Here is a 21,929-nt window from a genome sequence, read left to right as displayed (position 1 = left end):
ATTATATAATAAGTTGTTCAAAATTAGCGAAAGACCCTGCTGATGCAGCTTCTCAGAAAATGTATTTATTGAAACTGAATCAAAAGCGTCCTTGATGTCAAGGAAAAGTGATGCCATTTGTTCTTTAAGAGTAAATGCCATTTGAATTTCGTTCATTCATTTGCTTCTACGGAAACTAAATTGTGTTTCTGAAAGTAAGCCATTTGTCTCGACCCAATTGATAAGACGAAAGACGAAATTTCCGGATACAGGAAAGCAAAACAATCGGCCGATGCGAATTGTGATTGGAGGCTGGCTTCAAAGGTTTTTAAATGGCAATCACTCTCACTTGTCACCAGTCTTGTGGGACGATATTACTCTCAAGGAACGTGTTGAATAAATTCAGCAAGCGCCTTTTGAAGGGGTCAGGCATATTTTTCAACAAGTTGAATTTGATTCTGTCTAGACCCGGGGCTCTATTGTCACATTACAAGAAGGCAAGTGAGAGCTCTATCATCGAAAACGGTGTTTCGTTGTTATTTGGAGTCGCGGCGCGGGTGATCTTCTGTTCCGGAACAGAGTCCGGGCATACTTTTTTAGCGAAATCGAATATCCAGCGGTTGGAATATTCCTCGCTTTTATTCGTGGTGTTATGATTGTCCATTCGTCGGGCTGTGTTTCAAAGAGTGCTCATAGATATTTCTTTCGTTAAGTCGTCTGCGAAACAACGCCAGTAAGCGCGTTTCTTGGCTTTAATCAAGTTCTTAATTTTGGCGTCTAACGCTAATTCCGATAATTATTAGGTGTTCTTTTTTTTCTGAATATTCAATTTGCGGAGTCTCTCTCGCGTTTAAATTTGTGCACTCTTTGTCCCACCACGGGTTTTGAGAACGGATGTTAGTTTTTGCGACTGGTACACGTTTCGACTGAGCTTGAATTGCGGTGTTGAGAATCAAGCCAGCCAAAAACGTGTACTTGTTGTTGAGTTCTTTCAAGTTTCTCAGATATTGGGGTCGCATAGTTATTCCAATCAATATTTCGTGAGAAGTCATACGAAACATTGATTGTTTTCGATGGTTTTGAGCTTCTGGTGATTGAGATTACGATCGGTAGATGAATCAGGAATTACTTTCCATGTGCAATCCAACCGTAGCGATGTCGAGCAAAGGGATAAATCCAGCGCACTTGGTCTTGCTGGTGGTGCAGAAATCCGTGTCACATCTCACGTATTTAAGATTGTCATATTGAAGTTTTTGCAAATATAGATCATAGCTGATCTGTTATTATCATTAAGACAACCACATCACGTACCGAGTGAGTTAAAGTCTCCTAAACCCAACGTCGGTGCGGGAAGGAGCTCAATGATATCACTGAGCCGCCAACGCCCAACTGAGGCACTAGGGAGAATGTAGATGGAAGCAATGCAAAGGTCCTTGCTGGTATCGAGGGGACGTTAATTTGATAAAAAGAATAGAACTTTTTGATCCTAAAAAGTACTCCTCCGTAGGGATCATCTCGATCCAGGGACATAATATTAAAATATTAGAAGTTTAAGGGTATTTCAGAAGTTAGCCAAGTTTCGCACATTGCAAACGATACTTCTGCATCTGCAAAACAATGAATAGATCCGTGACCTCAGTGGATGATTTGTCTATCGAAGGATACAATCGCTGAGAGAAGGGTTAGGTGTAGCTTTTCGAAGCCCTTCGGAAGACACCTTCAAACCTTTACTAGGTAGCTTATGAGAGGATTTATTTATTCTTTTCCTACAGCTATTAGAGACCGCCGAAGATTAACCTTCCAAAGGATCGTCATAATCGTTCTCGTCAGTTGACAAGCAGGCATATGGGTTCGTTGTCTGTTTAGGAGGCGTGGCACGTTTAAGCATCTCGGCTAAGGAGCGCTTGGAGTGTTCCTCCAGGAAAAAAACCTCCGAGAGGAAAAAGCAAACTCACTTATAATCCTCACAGTAATATCACAATGGTCACTGAGACCTGGCCTTGATCGAACAAACAATCACTGGCTAACGGTATCGTTTTGATCGTCCGCATACAACAATGCACAGCACCAATGCAAAAAAAAACCTCTCAGAGGAAAAATCACTATGGTCTATAACACAATAGCGTTATAATCTAGTTTTGATCTTCCGGTCACTTTATCACACACGGTACTGGTTTTCAACGCTTTCGATGTAAACACAAAGCACGTTCGTTCGCTCGGAACATTGAAACAGCAATCTATAGTTTGATTACGTTCAAAACCGAAAAATAGCTCCTAGCTCTATTTCATAAGCGTAAAACCAGTATATGATTAAGCGTTTTCTTTAGATTTTTCTAACTTTTCTCTTGCATGCATCCATTTATTCTTGACATATTTTGTCACTCTCTCAATTTCTTCATTGGGTTATTTAATTGCGTTATTTGATATTGAAGCGACATGATTGCGATCTTCTTTTCTCCTATTTCGTGTTATATACTTGACTTTAAATGCTGGGATATCTGTCAACCCAGACGTCCTAAAGTTATTTTTTTTTATTTTCATAACCGCGGCTACAGGCATTGTTACCCTTGTTCTCGCGTTTCCCATATACTTCTAGCTCGTAGTCACTGCCTACGTGTCACATCACTCCTGTATGTGACGGTTTCCTCAGTCGTTTCTTGTTCTTGCTTCATATCTTGGTTGATTAGCTGAGCTATTTCTGCTTCGTTGAAGTTGTTTCTCGTTCGATCCTTGTGAACATTTTTTCGATCCTTGGGATACATTATTCGGCCAAAAAGTCGTGAATTTATTTTTGTTTAAAACGTCAGAATAGACATTGCCCTTCGGTGCAAAAAGTGCGTTGCAAATAGCAATGACTTTAACGTCTGCTTATTGGATTATATAGATCCGCGAGGAGGCATTAGCACCCTACATAATCTACTAATGCACTGATGAGCTGAATGAGAAACGTAAAACAATTAAAAAGGCGCGTGGGTAATGTCAGACACATAACTGGATGTCGTGAATATGAAATAACTAACATGTTCCTTAACACTTCCGAATATCAATTAGTTGATCAATTGTATGAATTATGCAAGCATTCCCCTTTTTCACATTTTTCGCAAAAACAAAGAAGGCTTCACTCGATCTCGATTACTGTGAATTTCACACAGCGAAATGTGCACAAATCTAATCAAACAGCTCTAGATTTTCACTAAACTGTGGATTTTGACCTTCGATTTGCGAAGAAGAAATCCTAATAGTTTTTTAGAAAACTTTTAGAGCCAGTAGAACGGCTGATTTTGTGTGATGCTCTCCACCGTTGTCCCCTTTTCGTTGTTTTTCCACCAATGCAAACGACTAGCAGCTGTGACGTAATCGCTCTTGTCGGAGGTGAAACTAGTTTTGCAAACGACACACAATACATCTGCTCACAGTGACGATAGAATCCAAACTGATCCAATTTTTGTTAAGAGGTTTCTTTTCACGTGATTTCGTTTGTAGCTTTTTCACTAATGGGCGGTCCTAACGGCCATACAAATAGCAGCATATAGAAATTTAATGTCGATTATTTCATTTCGGATTTGCATTTCATTGAAAAAAACTATCAGAATGCTGTACGGGGTTCATTTCTGCCTTTCAGAAGGACCAAATTGTGGAACTCACTACGACATTAAACACTGCTCGGAACATTTTCTTCGAACGATTTGTTGTACAGCAGCAGATATTTTGTTCTCTTCCTCAGAACGCGTTCTGATTGGCTGGTGTTGACATGGGTCAAATGAGACAGGTTTTTCAATAGTGTACTATTGAAATACTTCAATGCTGTTGCTATACACGTTTAAGTTGAAAAATCTCGATTCTATTGGTAGTTAGATTATATAAATCCTTTCAGCGTCAGCGACAGAATGTGCAGGTTGAGGATCAAGGGAAGGTTCTTCAATATCAGCATAATTAACGTGCATAGTCCCCACCTCGGAATTAGCGATGACGACAAAGACGAATTCTACGCGCAGCTGGAACGTGAATACGATCGCTGCCCAAGACATGACATCAAGATCGTCATCGGCGATTTCAATGCTCAGGTTGGCCAGGAGGTGGAGTTCAGACCGGTGGTTGGAAGGTTCAGCGCCCACCAGCAAACGAACGAGAACGGCCTAAGACTCATCGACTTTGCCACCTCCAAGAACATGGCCATAAAAAGCACCTTTTTCCAGCACCGCCTCCTGCACCGATACACCTGGAGATCACCCATGCAAACGGAGACACAAATCGATCACGTCCTGATTGATGGACGGCATTTCTCGGACATTATCGACGTACGAACCTATCGGGGCGCTAACATCGACTCGGACCACTACCTTGTGATGGTTAAGCTGCGTCCAAATAAATTGTGAATAACGTACGGTACCGGCGCCCGCCGCGGTATAATCTGGACCGACTGAGGGACACCGAGGTCGCGACTACCTACGCGCGGCATCTCGAAGCAGCGTTGCTAGCGGAGGAGGAGCTCAATGATGCTCCCCTGGAGGACTGCTGGACCAGAACTAAAGCAGCCATCAGCAATGCTGCGGAGAGCGTCCTGGGATACATGCCAAGGAGTCGATGGAACGAATGGTTCGACGGCGAATGCCAGGAGATATTGGACGAGAAGAATGCAGCACGCGCAGCGATGTTGCGTCAAGCCACCCGTCAGAACGTGGAATCGTATCGACAGAGACGAAAGCAGCAAACTCGTTTTTTCCGGGACAAAAAGCGCCACCTGGAAGAGTCGGAGAGAGAGGAGATGGAGATGCTGTATCGTTCTTAGGATACACGGGCGTTCTACAGGAAGCTGAATGACTCTCGCAACGGCTTCATGCCGCGAGCCGAAATGTGTAGAGACAAGGAAGGTGGCATCCTGACGGACGAACGTGAGGTGATCGAAAGGTGGAGGCAGCACTACGATGAACATCTGAATAGTGCACAGGCGGACAATCAGGCGTTGGAGGAGGAAGATTATGTCAGTGTTGCAGCCGACGGAGATGTACCAGTGCCCACTATGAACGAGGTCAAGGAGGCTATCCAACAGCTCAAGAACAACAAAGCAACTGGTAAGGATGGTCTAGGAGCAGAACTCTTCAAAAGGGGACCGGAGAAACTGACGGAATGCATGCACCGAATAATCGAAGAGATCTGGGACAGAGAACAGCTACCGGAGGAGTGGAAGGAAGGGGTCATCACCCCGATATACAAGAAAGGTGACAAATTGGACTGTGCAAACTACAGGGCAATCACAGTGTCAAATGCCGCCTACAAAGTGTTATCCCAGATCCTGGTCCGGCGCCTATCACCACTGGTAAATGGATTTGTCGGGAGTTATCAGGCCGGGTTCATCAACGGCAGATCAACAAACGACCAAATCTTCACTATACGGCAAATCCTCCAAAAATGCCGTGAATACCAGGTCCCGACACATCATCTGTTCATCGATTTCAAAGCCGCATACGACACGGTAGACCGTGTAGAGCTATGGAAAATTATGGACGAGAACGGCTTCCCTGGGAAGCTGACAAGACTGATTAAGGCTACGATGGATGGTGTACAGTGTTGTGTCAAGATTGCGGGCGGTTTCTCGGAACCGTTCGAATCACGTAGGGGATTAAGACAAGGTGATGGGTTGTCCTGCCTGCTGTTCAACATCGCACTTGAAGGAGTTATGCGAAGAGCGCGGTTCAACATGCAGGGCACGATTTTCACGAAGTCCGGACAATTCGTGTGCTATGCTGATGACGTGGATATAATCGGTAGAAACAAGGAGACGGTAGCAGATCTGTATACCCGACTAAAACGCGAAGCGGCACGAGTAGGACTGAGGATAAATGTGTCTAAGACAAAGTACATGCTGGCTGGCGGAACTGAACGCGATAGGCAACGTCTGGGCAGCAGTATTACGATCGACGGCGACGAGTTCGAGGTGGTTGACGAGTTCATCTATCTTGGCTCACTGGTGACTGCGGACAACGACACCAGCCGGGAGATCAGGAGGCGCATTATATCCGGAAGTCGTGCCTACTATGGACTCCACAAAACATTGAGATCCAGGAAACTTCACCCCCGCACGAAGTGCACCATGTACAAATCACTGATAAGACCGGTGGTTCTCTACGGGCACGAAACGTGGACAATGCTCGAGGGGGACCTGCAAGCACTCGAAGTCTTCGAAAGGAGGGTGCTGAGAACGATCTTCGGTGGTGTGCAGGAGAATGGAGTGTGGAGGAGAAGAATGAACCACGAACTAGCGCAACTCTACGGTGAGCCAAGTATCCGGAAAGTAGCCCAGTCTGAAGGGTACGGTGGGCTGGCCATGTCGTGAGAATGCCGGACAACAGCCCCACCAAGTTGGTGTTCACCTCTAATCCGGCAGGTACAAGACAAAGAGGAGCGCAGCGTTCACGGTGGCTGGACCAAGTAGAGCGAAACCTGGATAGTATCGGGCGCCGACGTGGGTGGAGGCAAGCAGCCATGGATCGAGTTACATGGAGAAGAATTGTTGATCAAATAAAATCTTAAAAGATGTATTATCAGAAATATATATATATAAATCCTTTCACAGATCACTGAGCTGTGCGCTTTAAAAATACGAGAATGGTAAACGCGCCTTATGAATTATTTTTCTCGATACTCATTTATAACAAACATTTCAGAAAAGTTTAATTTTCTAATTATTTGAGATAATGTCACACAACTGAAAATTTTATCATAAAATTGTGATCATATTTCCGATGGCATGTAGCAAAAATTATGTTGATTCGTTAGATACAACAAGAGAGTTATCACGATCAAAAACTTATCACTCTCTCAGAGGGTACATTTTGAAAAGGCGCCCCATAGTAAAGTAAGTCGTATTCACGACAAAAACTATCGTGTGCACTCTAGCGCAAACTGGTAAACTTGAGGTACCAAAGCCTAAATAACGTTCCTGCATAGTTTTCATAGTATATCTAGCTCAGAATCCCACCAAGGAGTTCCTCTACTAGCTAGCACAATCCGAAGTGGACAAGCCTCTCCATATGCTTCAACTATGAGTGAGTTTGTCTCGTCGACAACTTTTTCCATGTCAATTGGGGTCCCCAAGCCCTCTTTATAGAGGTCCCAGTTTAATTTGGGATTTTGATATGTGACAATGTCAAATTTTAATTTCAAATAATCAAAAACTATGCACAAGTGATCAGGTAATAAAGGTTCGTTCTCATCGGAGATGAGTCAATTTACTAACACATGCAGAAATCTATCAGATCAGAGAGTTAAATTTGTTCAAAATTTTTCCAAAATGAATTTTCCCTTTATGGTTCCTGAATCAAAGCCATAAAAGCCCTACCTTCATGAAGAAATCTGGATAGATTAATACTTTCTGTACGATTATACTGGAAGTAGATTTGTACTTTTCCAAACATTATCAATTAAAGTAATGCACACGCAGGACCCTCCAGCATTTATAATAAAACAAATAGAAGAAACCAACTATATTGGCTTATAATCGCCTATAGCGAGCCATGGAAGAATTATTTTTATGTTTCAATTATCTAAATCCTAAGAGTTGCGAAGAACGATATCATCTACTGTGCCAGAGCTTCGCTTAACACAGTAAAGGAAAAGCCCAAGATATTTCGTTCACGACTGCATTATTTAAGCTCCTGTAGCCATTCAATCATCGATATGGAAATACACCTTGACTTGCCAGCTCCTATATTTGATATATTGATATATTTAATGACATGGAACAGGAAACCAGTGGATCAATTCTTGGTTGAAAATAATCACGCCTGATGCCACACGGCTTACCTGTCTAGTGCACTTATACCACCGGGATAGGTGGACCGTAGCGTTATTAACAGCCAGTTGGGAACCGCAACCTACACTACACGGCTTTCTTACCTGCTCAGGAAGGGAAGACGACATTTATGGTTAACTTCCACGGGAAGCCGACCAGCCAAAGCAGCACATCACTCTATCAATCGTTTTTCCCGACGTTGTTTTCACGAAACTTCGGGAGTACTTGTCACACTTAGTTTCGGTCTTACCCTTCCCTAGCTTTAAGTCTACCCTTCCATATCTTTAAACCAATAAACCATAGCTTTAAACTGGGGTAAACCACGGCAAAGGATTTGAGAGGGTACTATGTAGACGGCGTTGAGCAATGTGATTGCGCGGTAGTAGCAACAGTCAAGCTTATCACCTCTATTTAGATGGGACATATCACTTCTTCCATCCATCCATGCGATAGAACCTCCTCCTTCTTACTCATATGACTGCAGTGTTTAGTCAGTTTAGTTTAGTTTAGTTCATGATTGAGCAGCTCGCTTGGAAATTGGTTTAGCAAGCGGCTTTGGTGTTCCTCGACTTATTGATCTCTTCACTTATCTCCGATAGATCAGGAGCTGGGAATCCATTTTCGGCTATGTCTGCATCCAGATTGTTTCCTATATCATGCTGTGTATATTGTCTGGACACCATACCGATGCTCATCATTGCCCTGCCACCACCTATCAACTCATATTCATTCGTGAGAAGGTTACCACTTTTGTCGTGAATACGACTTACTTCACTAAACGGCGCCTTTTCATAATTTACCCTGTAAAAGATAAAATTTTCAGGAGTATGGGATAATCACAACTCATCCTAAATTGAAGTTTTGTGAGGTGTTTGGTATGAACGACCATTAAAGTTAAATTTAGTGCCAAAATAAAGTGCGCTAAGTTTCAACCACATGCATTGCACGTATCATCGCACAAAGCGTATCGCACCAAACTGACACATATAAATACGTAATATTCTAAGGCTAAGTCGAATTTACATTCATTGGATTTATAAACAACAGGTAAGTCTTTAATTTTTTTAAAATGCTTTTCTTCCTTTTCAGTTTCTGCTTGTTGATCCGGTTGTGCTGCTAGCTGCAGATCGAATGGAAGTGGAAACAATCTGCGAATCGGTCGTATGTAAGTTCCACTTTTAGTTTTAACTGTTGCAGCTCAAATGATGCTATTGTTACCAGGTTGCACTGTTGTGATCCTTGCTAGTGGTCATGCAACTGATGCTTTTCCATCTTCTTGCAGTAATACCATTTGGCCAACGTGTATATCTGCCGGAGAACAGGATTTTTGACACTGCTAAATGATTTCGGTAAGATATTCTTCCCTCCAACGCTGCCAGTGATTTTGAATCAGTTGTAACTGTTGGTAGTGCCTTAATCGACTTGTTGGCACTTCAGTATAGTCGGGATCAGGAAGTTGCAAAAGTGCGACACCAGTTAGAAAGTGTCTGAGAGTAAGAACGTCCAAATCGCTCGGGTCATCTGACAGAGGCGTTAATGGGCAAGTATTCATGTTTGCCTCAATCTGGTAGAGGATCGTTACCATATCCTCATATGAAAGTTGACGGCAACCGATTATTTTGACCAGAGAGGTTTTTGTTGTTTTGACAGCCGCTTCCCAAAGGCCGCTGAAGTTTGGTGCTCGTGGCGGAATGAAACGCCACACGATTCCGCATCTGTTGCATTCATTTATGATTGCTTCTTTGTTTTGTTTCGAAGTGAACATTTTATGCATTTTAGTTAGCACTGTTTTAGCTCCTTTAAAATTTGTGCCATTATCTGAATGTATTTCCGTAGGTAAGCCGCGTCAAGCAATGAACTTTCGGAGTGCAGCGATAAACGCATCTGTTGACAAATCGCATATAAGTTCTAGATTAGTAGCCTTAGTAGCGAAACATACAAATACAGCAATGAAAACCTTTTGTGGGGCCGCGCGTCGATGAACAGGTTTCAAATATAACGGGCCGCAATAATCGAACCCGGTGGTTGACAATGGTCGACTGGGAAAAGTACGCCTTGGAAAGCTGGCCTTGAGGTTGGATTACAGGGACAGGGTTATGCCGAAACCACTCTATGCATTTGCGACATACATGATTGGCAAATGGTTTTCCTCGTCTCGGCCAGAATTCTCGACACATGGTTGCCAGAGTCATTCGGGGGCCGGAATGTAAACATAGGGTGCGAAAATGGTTGGTTATGATACGAGATAGCGAGTGTTTATTTGGAAGAGCTATAGGGTGCTTTGTTTGGTAGGTCTCATTAGAAAAATTCATCCGGTCACCAACACGTATAATGTCATTGTCATCCAAGAAAGGCCGTTGATGTTTTAATGGAGATTTTGAGGGCACCGAACGTTTTTGCTTCAACTGATTCAATTATTCTGCGAATGCTTCTTGCTGCGCTAATTTCACTAATGTTCCCTTTGCCTCTTGCAGCTCCACGGTAGAGAGAAATGTTTCGTAGTGGCGATTTTTTGAACGGCAGCGATTAATGAATCGAAGAAGATAAGCAGTAATGCGCACCAGATGCCAGAAAGAAGAGAACCGAGTAATTTGTGGGTTATGTTTCACTATAGAACTTACTAGCATTACTGCTTTTCTTCGTTCCAGAAGGTCTTCGGCAATGAAGTCTTTTGGTAGCATACCACGCGACACTTGAACCGCCGGGTTATCCGTTCCCTTTACATGTTACCACGTGTGTCCATGTGTCAGCAGTTGTATTTCCGATGTACAATTACCCACGAACGTTTCCCAAATATTTGGAGGAGCAGCATTCCAAGGCAGCGTGACAGTAGAATCCGACTAGAACCAACAACAAATTCCCTCTATTCCAAGCGCGATTGAGACACGTGCATAGAGCCTGGCTACTAATAAGGCAGCTGCTTTGAGCTGGATTCGAATCTGAGCATCTTTGTTGATCGACCGCGCTTGTATAGTGCACCATAGACGACATCTGAAGGGTCGCAAAAGATATGAAATTGAATTGTGCAGTTTTCCTGGACAAATAGATATCGGGGGACCTTGTTTTGTTTCAATAGGAGGATGTGGGCAAGAAATTCCTTCCACTTAGCTTTGATTTATTGTGGGACAGGTTCGTCCCAGTCAACGTTAACTAACCAAAGGTGTTGCATTCTGACCTTCGCGCCAGAAATAACCGGAGAAACTATTCCGAGTGGGTCGTACAGTTGCGCAATGACCGAAAATATTTTCCTCTTCGTCCAATTATCGTCTAATTCCGTTATTCGTACTTCAATGCACAACTGGTCCGTATCCGTCTTCCATACCACACCGAGAGTTTTTAACTTTACTTCCGAGTCAAAGTGCAATATGGAGCGCTCACCAAGAGCTTGAGCAGGTGAGTAAAGCATCGTTAAGAGATATGTTGGTAGTTGTTTTCGTTGATCCATCGAACACTACCCGTATCTTCGTCGTTGAGCTAGACTCTTCGAACACCGGATGATGAGTTAAGTAGTAAGCTGTCAATTCTTCGTCCAAAGTGGAATCTATCGTTCCGATATGATGCATATGCCCCAAATCTACATATTCCTGCAGGAATTCGATGTATTTCCGTTTTGGATATTGCGCTGTATAGCGTCCCGTTCCATCGCGTGTGATCGTTCTTTGAAAGTGTTCTTCGCAATCCTTCTCTTCTTGCGATCGTAGCGGATTCTAGGATAACTCCTCGATTGTCCAAAACTTCTCGATAGCCTTATCAAGCTAATGACAGCTAATGAATGATTACCAGACGACCATTTCGACTCTCCAGCAGCGACCCAGCTGAAGACCGTATTGACAAACACAAGTAAGTGATCATAAAGTTTGCGAACCTGTATCCGGCCATAATAGAGAAGATGGAAATCGTAGAAGTGCTGAGACCGAGCACCATATCGATCGGTCCTGCAACGTAAAATCCAGAAACAGCGAGTTCCATGCCGCTTGGAGGCTTTCAATTTTCCAATGGAAGCGAGGTAGACCAGGAATGTTATTGGCAACGGAAAGTTTTGAACCCGCGATGAGAGTCCAGCAGAAACCTCATGGGCTGTATTTTTTCTAGAACCACCAATACCGCTAATATTTACCCTTTTCCTTCGTCTTGGTAACTTGAGTAATTGACATAGATTCTCCGATATCAAATTGGCTTGCGATCCAGAATTAAATAATGCTCTAGCGTAGTGTTGTCTACCCCAGTTATCCTTTATTTTGAGAACGTGTTAACAAAAAACGTGCGTAATCCACCTAGCAGTGAGATTATTATTTTAATGATCGTCGTTTCAAGCGGCAATTTAAAGTTCTATTCACGAATCGAATCGAATTTTAATCTAAACGTGTAATAATCGATTGAATTTCATGATGTCGAAATAAGTTTCACTTTAGAGTTTAAAGTTATTTAAGGGACTACCAAAACTGGTATTTAGGAACTAGCATAACCGATTCGTGTTCCCATGTAATAATATGACGAATAAATTGCAACAGTTTTGAGTCCAACTTTGAAGCTTTTTTGGATTGTCATCTTCTATATCGGTATGAATTTTGAAAACTCATCACCCTGTAATTCCAGAATCGGATAAAATTCATTAATGTTGTATGGGACCATAACTCCTTTATTTTGCATTTTTGTTTTTGAAATTCGATTTGGCCTTTCTTTGAGAAAACGTTTACGCTTTGAGAAACGATTCGATACTGGAACCGGAAATCGAAAATCGGTGTAGCCGAAATCAGTTAAATCTTAACACTGTTTTAATTTCGTTTCACATATCATCCTGTAGTTCCGGAACCAGAAGTCGGATCCAAACGGAATTCAGGAACCTAGTTTGAGAGCATATGACTTTTCATATGAATCTGAGTTTGTAGAAAACGGTTGAATCATCTCCGAGAAAATTGAGTGAAATAATTGATCACACACGCATTTGCTGATCTCGACTAACTGATTCGAATGGTATATGGGTGTTATATTCTTCCAGCATTTATTGCTGTAAGTAGTTTAAATCAACATAATCATGGAATTGCTGCCATCATCTGGTTTACCTGCACACTTAAAACCATTTCTTGAGCTCGGCAGAATAAAATGCCGAAACTGATCAGCAACACGTAAATTTGCTGATTGCTCAGTAATCAATACGCATGTTTTTGAACTTCGTTAAATGCCGACATCAGCAGAGACGTTTGCCGAGATTTCGGAATATGTGCTAGCTGTTGCCGAGATTCAGCACAACAGCTGTCATTTATTGTCGCGTAACATTTTCGCTTCGCATTGCGCGATTATTTTCTGATGAAATTCTGTAGTGAAAAAATGGATAATCTTCGAAGAAGTGTGGAACCACTTGCAAGTGAAAATATTGAATAAATAGCTTGAATGTTTCGCTTTATAAAAAGTGACTTTATCAGAGTACTCGCGATTATAAGGGTAAACACCCAACTCGGGGATCAAAGCGTCCTCGAGACAAAACTTTGGGGGATATGCCAAAAAATAACCCAATGCATGGATTAATTCAATGGATCAAAGTAAGCTTATTTGAACAATACCGTATATGCATCATTAAATATTGAAAATTTTTGTGAACCTGAAATCAATATAAATATAATTATTTTCATATTTCCAGCTCGACTCCAGGCATCCGAAAACACCGCTGATGGTAGTGATGTCTGAGGAATTTGGCGAAGGAGACTGCTCATTAGTTTGGAGAGATGTAATAATTCCCATAGGACCGGAAATACTGTCAGCATTTAAAACTCTTTGCATGGTTTTTACAGTATTCGGTATCAAATGCAAGCCTTTTTTTTAATTTTTTTGTATGCTACATGCTGGCAACAAATTTGTAAGCCTTCTTATAATGTTAATAAAATAAATTTTGGATCCTAAATGGCGTGTTTATAATGTTGAGAAATAACAAACAAAATTAATCGACTAGATTTTTAATTACTGATGATTCGGTAATTAATTTTTTAATTTTTTCGTTTTATTGGATTGCCGAATATTCAGTGAACGTTTCAATGAGCAAACAATAAATCTTATGCTGACGATTTCGGCAATATTTGACGTTTGACAAATTTGAGAGTGGCGAGACGTTCAGTAATTTTATTTTTGCCGAGATGATTGCTGATTACTCGGCTGTGCGAATCTCGGCATATTTTTGCCGAGACTCAATAATAAAATTTAAGTGTGTGTGTGTCATATTCGGACAATGTTACGGAAGAGAATGAAAGAGACATAGACTAGTAAATATTATAGTAAAACGGGGAAAAAGAAAATATGGGAACGAAATGCCTAGAAAACGACAGAGAACTAATTAGTTGACAACGAGATGGCTAAGAGACGAAGAAAGGGAGAACAGAAAAGTTAGTGACAACAAAAAGATCTAGTTAGTTCTAATAAAGATGGTGGACAGGACGAGGGGTCGATAGAATCGGGCGGATGTTAGTGTCGAACCTTCAGTTGGAGATTATTCTTAGCCATAGTTAAAATATCATCGAAGAATGGGAGGAACTTTCTCTGCAAGATATAATAGATTACACTTGTATATGAATGTGTTTGAGGAATTGATATATGGGAAGCATGTATGAACTATTCCGACTCGCCAACACATCCCGAACCGGAATCTCAGGCGGTCTAACTCGGGCCCTAAGGGATTCAAGTAGCTTCGACCTGGCGTCACGATACTCTACGCACGACCACACGACATGCTCGATGGCCTGGTAACCGTCGCCACAGGGGCAGAGATTGCTCTCCACGAGCCCAATACGCCGAAGATGTGCGTTGAATGTTTAGTGATTTGACATGAGCCGCGACATAACACGAATGAAATCGCGACTCACGTTCATCCCCTTGAACCAAGGTTTCGTCGATACCTTAGGGATAATGGAGTATAGCCATCGTCCCAATTTGTCATTGGTCCATGAAGTTTGCCAACTTTCGAGAGTTTTCTGACGAGAGATACTGAAACACTCATTGAAGTAGATTGGTCTATCATAAATGTCCACTTCTAATGCGCCCACCTTAGCCAATGAGTTTGCCTTTTCATTGACCGGAATGCAACAATGCAAAGGGACCCAGACTAACGATATTAAATAAGACCGTTCAGAAAAAAGTTCGCAAGTGTTCCCGTATTTTCCCCAGGAAATATGGGGGATACTTTCCTGGCTTCATTGCCCGGAGAGCTTCTATTGAGCTTAGACTGTCCGTGACAATGAAGTAATGGTCTTTGGGCAAGGTTTCAATGATCTCAAGGGTGTACTGAATAATAGCTAATTCTGCGACGTAAACTGAAGCCGGATCACTGAGTTTGTACGAAGCGGTGATGTTCTGATTGAAGATACCGAAGCCTGTGGACTCGTTGATGTTTGATCCGTCAGTGTAAAACACTTTTTCACAGTTGACTGTTTTAAGTTCATTATGAAAAATATTAGGGGCCACTTGAGGGTGTATGTGATCCGGAATTCCACGAATCTCTTCTCTCATGGATGTGTCGACAAATCACAATAGAATCAGATGTATCCAAGAAATGAGCACGGTTGAAAGCAAACGAAAAAGGATCAGTATTCTGAGCCATGTAATCAAAATACAAGGACATAAAACGGGTATGAGAATTGAGCTCAACAAGCCTTTCGAAGTTTTCAATCACCATCGGATTCAAGATATCGCATCGGATAAGGAATCTATATGAGAGGTCCCAGAATCGAGTTTTCAACGGTAAGACGCCCGCGAGCACTTCGAGACTCATCGTATGAGTGGATTGCATACAACCCAAGGCAATAGGCAAACAACGATACTGAATTCTTTCCAGTTTAATGAAATGGGTGTTTGCGGCGGATCGGAAGCAGAAGCAACCATATTCCATTACGGACAATATCATTGTTTGGTACAGCCTGATCAGGTCTCCTGGGTGGACACCCTACCAAGTTCCGGTTATTGTGCGAAGAAAATTGATTCTCGGCTTTCATTTTTGTTTCAGATACCTAATGTGGCATCCTCAGGTGCCTTCGGAGTCAAACCAGACCCCGAGATATTTAAATGTGAAGACCTGAGCTATGGTTCCACCCCCTAGTTGAAGCTGTAATAGAGCTGGTTCTCGCTTCATTGTAAATACAACCAGCTCAGTTTTCTCCGTAGAGAACTCGATGCCCATTTGAACAGCTCATGTCGACAAGTTATCGAGGGTATCTTGTAGTGGTCCTTGGAGATCGGCAGCTTTGGGTCCTATGACAGACACAACGCTGTCATCGGCAAGTTGTCTTAGCGTGCAAGATGTATTCATCAATGTTGTTTACGTAAAAATTGTATAGAAGTGGGCTTAAGCATGAGCCCTGAGGAAGACCCATGTAACTGAATCGTACTGTCGACAAATCACCATGCTCGACATACATGTGTTTCTCAGACAATAGATTAAACAAAAAGTTGTTCATAATCGGTGAAAGACCATGCTGATGCTACTTCTCAGGTAGGATGTTAATGGAAACTGAGTCAAAAGGCCCCTTGATGTCTAGGATAACTGATGCAAATTTCTTTACAAGCAAATGCCATTTGAATTTCGGTTGAGAGCAACGCAACAATCGACAATCGCTCGTTCCTTTGCCTCTGCGGAAGCCAAATTGTAAGTCTGAAAGTAAGCCATTAGTCTCGACCCACTTGTCTAGATGAAACAGAATCATTTTTTCGAACAATTTCCGGATACAGGAAAGCATAGAAATCGGTCGATACGAATTGTGATCGGAGGCTGGTTTCCCTGGGTTTTGAATAGCGATAACTCGTACTTGTCTTCAGTCATGTGGGACAATATTATTCTCAAGAAACTTATTGAATTAATTCAATAAACGTCTTTTGGCAGAATCAGCAAATTTTTCAACAAGTTAAATTTGACTTTGTCTAACCCCGGAGCTTTATTGTTACACGATAAGAGCGCAAGTGAGAACTCTACCATCGAAAAAGGTATTTCGTTTGCATTTGACGTCGCGGCGCGGGAAATCCTCTGGTCCTGAGCAGAGTCTTGGCATACTTTTTTTTAGCGAAATCGAATATCCAGCGGTTAGAATATTCCTCGCTTTCGTTTGTGGTGTTTTTGTTGCGCATTCGTCGGGCTGTGTTCCAAAGAGTGCTCATCGATGTTTCTTTTGTTAATACGCCAATAAACCGGCGGCAGTAACCGCGTTTTTTGCGGGATAAATCCAGCGCACTTGGTCTTGCTGGTGGTGCAGGAATCCGTGTCATTTCTCCCGTATTCAAAAGTGTCATATTGAAATTGTCGCAAATATCATGGATCATAGCTGATCTTTTATCATCGTGAAGACAACCCCAACCCATACCGTGTGAGTTAAAGTCTCCTAAAACTAACGTCGGTGCGGGAAGGAGTTCTATGATATCACTGAACCGCCGATGCCCAATCGAGGCTCTTGGAGGAATTTATATTGAAGCAATTCAAAGGTCCTTGCCTTTTATTGTTATTTGACATGCGACTGCCTGGTATCGAGAGGAGGTTAATTCGATAGAAAAAATAGCACTTTTTGATCCCCAAAAGTACTCTTCCATAGGGATCATCTCGATCCAGACGAATAATGTTAAAATTGTGGAAGTTTAGGGGTGCATCAGAATTTAGCCAAGTTTCGCACAATGCAAATGCGTCACATTTCAGATTATTTACTGGAATTTTAAAAAGATTTATTTTCGGGGTGATACTTCTACAATTCCACTGTAAAACAGTGATTGAATACTTAACCTCTGTGGGTGACTTAGCCATCGAATGATACCATCCGCATGCCCTCCCCCACAGTTAGCACACCGGGGCTTATTGCAGCAATGAGAAGCTGTATGCCCCAATTGTTTACAGTTGATACAGTTCATTACTCGCGGTACAAAGAGACGAACGGGCAGACGAACCCGGTTCAAGAGGACGTAGTTGGGTGAAGCAGAGCCAGCAAAGGTAACTCGATAAGAATCTGATTGGGGATAAGATTTTGTTCCATCCCCGGCGATCGATACTGAATTCAAGCGCTTGCAATCCAGTATCTTGACATTCTTAAGTAAGGGGTCTTTAAAACAACCTTCGTACTTAAGAATGTCCTCACAAGTCAGAGCCGAATCGATTACCCCGCCGTCTATTTCGACTTCAAGAGCTGGTACGTACACGCGGTAGTCCCGCGTAAAGTGCTCATTTCGAACAATCTCGTTTGCTGCTGAGAGCTGGTTAGTAAGACCCTGAGCTTGTCTGGATGTACTTTATCTATTCTTTTTACAGTAGGATATCGCAAGGTCAGGTCACGAGATATTTTCAAGAATTCAAACCGCTCGCACTAATTATGGCTATAATGAACCTTTCTCCAGTATGTGTCGTCTATTCAATCGATGTGCTCATGTATTTGATTTTACCCTGTCTCGCAATACCATAAAACACTGTTTTTTTAAACACAATCTCAAACAGTCCTTCCAACTCCAATACTTAAGTCCAGATTTAGCTTCAGGGTGATTTAGTATCTAATCCACAAGTTTAGTTTAGTGCTCCCTCAGTAAGTCTACTGTCATTCTCTATCGATTATGCAACCAAGAATAATATCCACCATTAGGTTTGTTTCTAACATCCGCTCGACTCTCTCGATTCCCCGACTGTCCACCATCTTCTTCGGAACTAACTAGATCTTTATGATGTTACTAATACTTTTTGCATCCCCCCCTCTTCATCTTTTCACCATCTTTTGTGACAATTAACTTGATCTATTGCCGCTTTCTACTTCTTTCGAAACGCCCCCCCCCCCCTTCCACCCCTTCGAACCCCTTCGTAATTCCATTTACTACAATATTCACTTCTCTCTTTTTCTCTCCTTTTTTCCTGCATTGCCGCTCTCCGAGGGCCACTCTCTTTGATGTCCAGCATGCCGGACAACCGCCGAGTGTTTGTGACTTGGAAGTTTTCCCGTGGACCCTCACGGACAGCAGGATGCGGCCCTCAACGTCACCGTCCAGTCACTCTTGACCCTCGCCGGGAGTAATTTTACTTTAAGCCCTTAGTATTAAGCAGTATATCTGTTGGATCATTGTAATCTGTTGATATAAAAAGATGAGGAGGTTTTATGCCTGCTGGAGAAAGAGAGTGTAAATTTCAGCTCCAACGGGCTTTTCCCTGCTCCCAAATAAAGAAATTAAATAAAAAAAAATGTTCATTCGATTTTGTCCGGAAATATACCGCATAAGGTCCGACCGGGAGTGCAAGCCCATCGGGATAGCTCTTAATGCGAGTCTTACTGCTATCAGCAGAAGTCTCCATCTGATCATCGGGAGGGGGAGGATCAGGTTCAGAGTTGCTCATGTCAAGGAACTATCCGTGAGGATAAAATAATGAGGAAAAAATGGAACCGATAATAGAAAGGTGGAAGAATAAGCAATCAGAAGAAAATACTTATCTTAAAATCCAGCTGATCGTCCACCAAGGTCTCGCCTTTGGAGATCAGTGTATCACCGCAGATGGTGTGTAAAAACTCTCCACGAGGAGAAAAAGCACAATTGTCTATAAGCAACGATTAACGGCACTTTTTACCAGATCACAATATACAGTGATATCACAATAGCACCCGGCACTGGCCAACTGTGCCTATTGACACTAACACTCGCTAGCACACAGAGAGAGCAAAATGAATGGATTAAAACGCTCGACTGAACAAATGTTAAGAGAAACTTAAAACGCATCCGATCACATCGACTGTTGATTTGGAACTGATATAGAAAGGTTGTGCAATCACTGTGAAAATCGACTATTGAACCAAGATTCAAACGGCCGAGTGTCATATTCCATTCGAATTAGTTCGTCAAGATCGGCAAAGTCTGTATGTGTGTGCACAACAATATGAGTGCACTTTCTCTCAGAGTTGGCTGAACCGACTTTCAATAACTTTAATCCTATACAATGCTTAAAAATCTTAGTTTAATTCGAATTCCGTCTACGGAGTTACTGGGACACAGTGCAAAAATGTTGATTATAAGGGTACTTTTCATAAGTGACCGTGTAGAGAGCTGCGGTTCGCTTGAAAATTGATTATAAATTTCTCTAGTTACTAGGTTTTGCTTACAGATCACCAAATAATCTAACTATTGTTATACCGGTCCCCAGTTTCTGGTCCCGTAAGTACCGGAAAATAGTGAAGTTTATCAGTGGAATTTTCTCAGAGATGAATGGGTGGATTTTCATAAACTGAAAGGTATTATAATTTTTAACGATACACGTGAACATTATGCATATCTGACTTTCGGTTTCGGAATTACAAGGTGATATAGGCTCAAAATTTCAAACAGTCGTTAAAGAGTGACGATGTGGGAAACGGACAAAATCGGATCCAAGTAGCAATCCGTATCTAGTTCTGTTACGACTAAGTCTAACCTACGTTGTAACAAGAGAACGAACATGTATTTTATGTTATACTGGTTAAAACAAGGTGACAATAATGTTTGCTCATAGCATGATGAGTTACAAAATAAATACTTAGGTTTCCAATCACCACATCCTTTTGCCTTTCTGTATAGAAAGGTTTTAGAATTGCTGGAAAAACCGACTATTAAACGGAGCCTCGGAGACTTATAGTGTTATATACCAATCGACTCAGCTCGACGAGATCGGAAAATGTCTGTGTATCTGTGTGTGTGCATGTGTGTTTATGTGCACTTTTTAACAAATTTTTTGAACGCGCAGTTTTCTTATGGCTTAACTTATTTCAACAAGCTTAGGCTCGTTTGAAAGCTAGTATTAGGCCATTGATCAAGTTCGAAGATTAAGTGTTCCTTCGTTACCGCGCAAATTTCTCGGAGATGACTGAACCGATTTTAACAAACCTAGAGCCGTTTGAAAGCTATTGTTCGAGGATCAAATGGCCGTGACTTTTGGTTCCGGAGATATGACGATATAACGTCACCGACAAAATACATCGTTTTTACCGCTCTGATACATATAAATTTGCCAATATTTCGGGATCACTTCTAATTTGATAAAGCGCTAGAGCTCAAAAGTTTAAGCGCCTCGAGAGTCCCCATGCAAAATTTGAGCTAAATCGAATATGAGTAAGGGGTGCTACCCGGCGGTTAAGGTTTGAAAATTTTGTCGTGAATACGACTTACTTTACTATGGGGTGCCTTTTCAAAATTAGCCATATGGAAGAATGGGCAGAACTTAATCGTGAATATCTCGACTTGTATTAAGGGCAGTAACATAATTATTTCGCCATTTCATTGAAAATATGATCAGGAATTTAGAATAATATTTTGAACAGTGTGAGATAACCACAAACAACTCAAAAATGAAGTTTTCTAAAACTTTGAAAACAATGCGGAAAACTCTTTTCTTTTGCTTGGCTTTTTCGTGCAAGGACGACGATTTTGAGGTAGTCAGGCACATATCTTCATCTGAATGCGTATAAAAAGGGATACGTGGTCGAAAATCGATCATTTCTTCTTGTATGTTGGATGGTAGCAGACGTCGTGAAAATGATTCATCATTTGCTTTCCGGTCGTCGAGGGGCAATATCATGAACCAACAGCGACGGAGAGTGCACCTTCTGCGTAGTTAACACCTCAAACGCTCAGGTAGCAACTGTCATTCGAATTCTGAAACTGGATTCTGGAACTACATTGCGGAACTGATTTCAGTTTCTAAATTGTAGTTCTAAAATTGCAACTGAACTCTGAGTCTGCTCTTAGTTCTAAATTAAACTCAGGTCCAGTTCCTTATTCCAAAATTCTTCTGTTCGATTCTTCTTAGAATCATAATACTCCCAAAGAATTTTGCGACATTTTACAACCCATTTTGGTAGTAGTAGCTTCAGAGCTTAGTTCCGGAATATGGGTGTAGAATTCAGAGCCTGCGTGCTGAAGTGGATTCTGGAAAAAGATTCCGGAACTGACTTCAGTTTCGAAATTGTAGTCTACTAAAATCCTACTGAATTCTGAGTCTGTTCTAAGTTCTAAATATAGTTCTTGAGCTCAGGTCCAGTTCCTAACTCCAGAATTCTTCAAATCGGTTCTTTTGTCCTGAATATGACTTACTTTACTATGGGGCACCTTTTCAAAATTTACCCTGTACAAGAATGGGCAGAACTTTACCACGAATTTTTTTGATGTACTTAACCCAACAACATATTTTTTTTCACAAGCT

General features: G+C 41.8%; 1 protein-coding gene across 1 annotated transcript in view; it reads left to right on the top strand.

Moving 5' to 3' along the window:
• LOC131427127 (inactivation-no-after-potential D protein) overlaps window positions 1-21,929 on the top strand; it is a 1,657,698-nt gene that overhangs the window by 1,622,282 nt on the left and 13,487 nt on the right. The window contains exons 17-18 of the mRNA XM_058590062.1: window positions 8,861-8,936; window positions 9,054-9,120. Coding sequence (XP_058446045.1) covers window positions 8,861-8,936; window positions 9,054-9,115 — 138 coding nt within the window. The 3' untranslated portion in view covers window positions 9,116-9,120. The remainder of the gene's footprint in view (window positions 1-8,860; window positions 8,937-9,053; window positions 9,121-21,929) is intronic.

Source organism: Malaya genurostris, chromosome 2 (assembly GCF_030247185.1).
Source record: "Malaya genurostris strain Urasoe2022 chromosome 2, Malgen_1.1, whole genome shotgun sequence".
Taxonomy (NCBI): domain Eukaryota; kingdom Metazoa; phylum Arthropoda; class Insecta; order Diptera; family Culicidae; genus Malaya; species Malaya genurostris.
The sequence above is the reverse complement of the archived record's forward strand: the minus strand, read 5'-3'. Positions and strand labels throughout refer to the sequence as shown.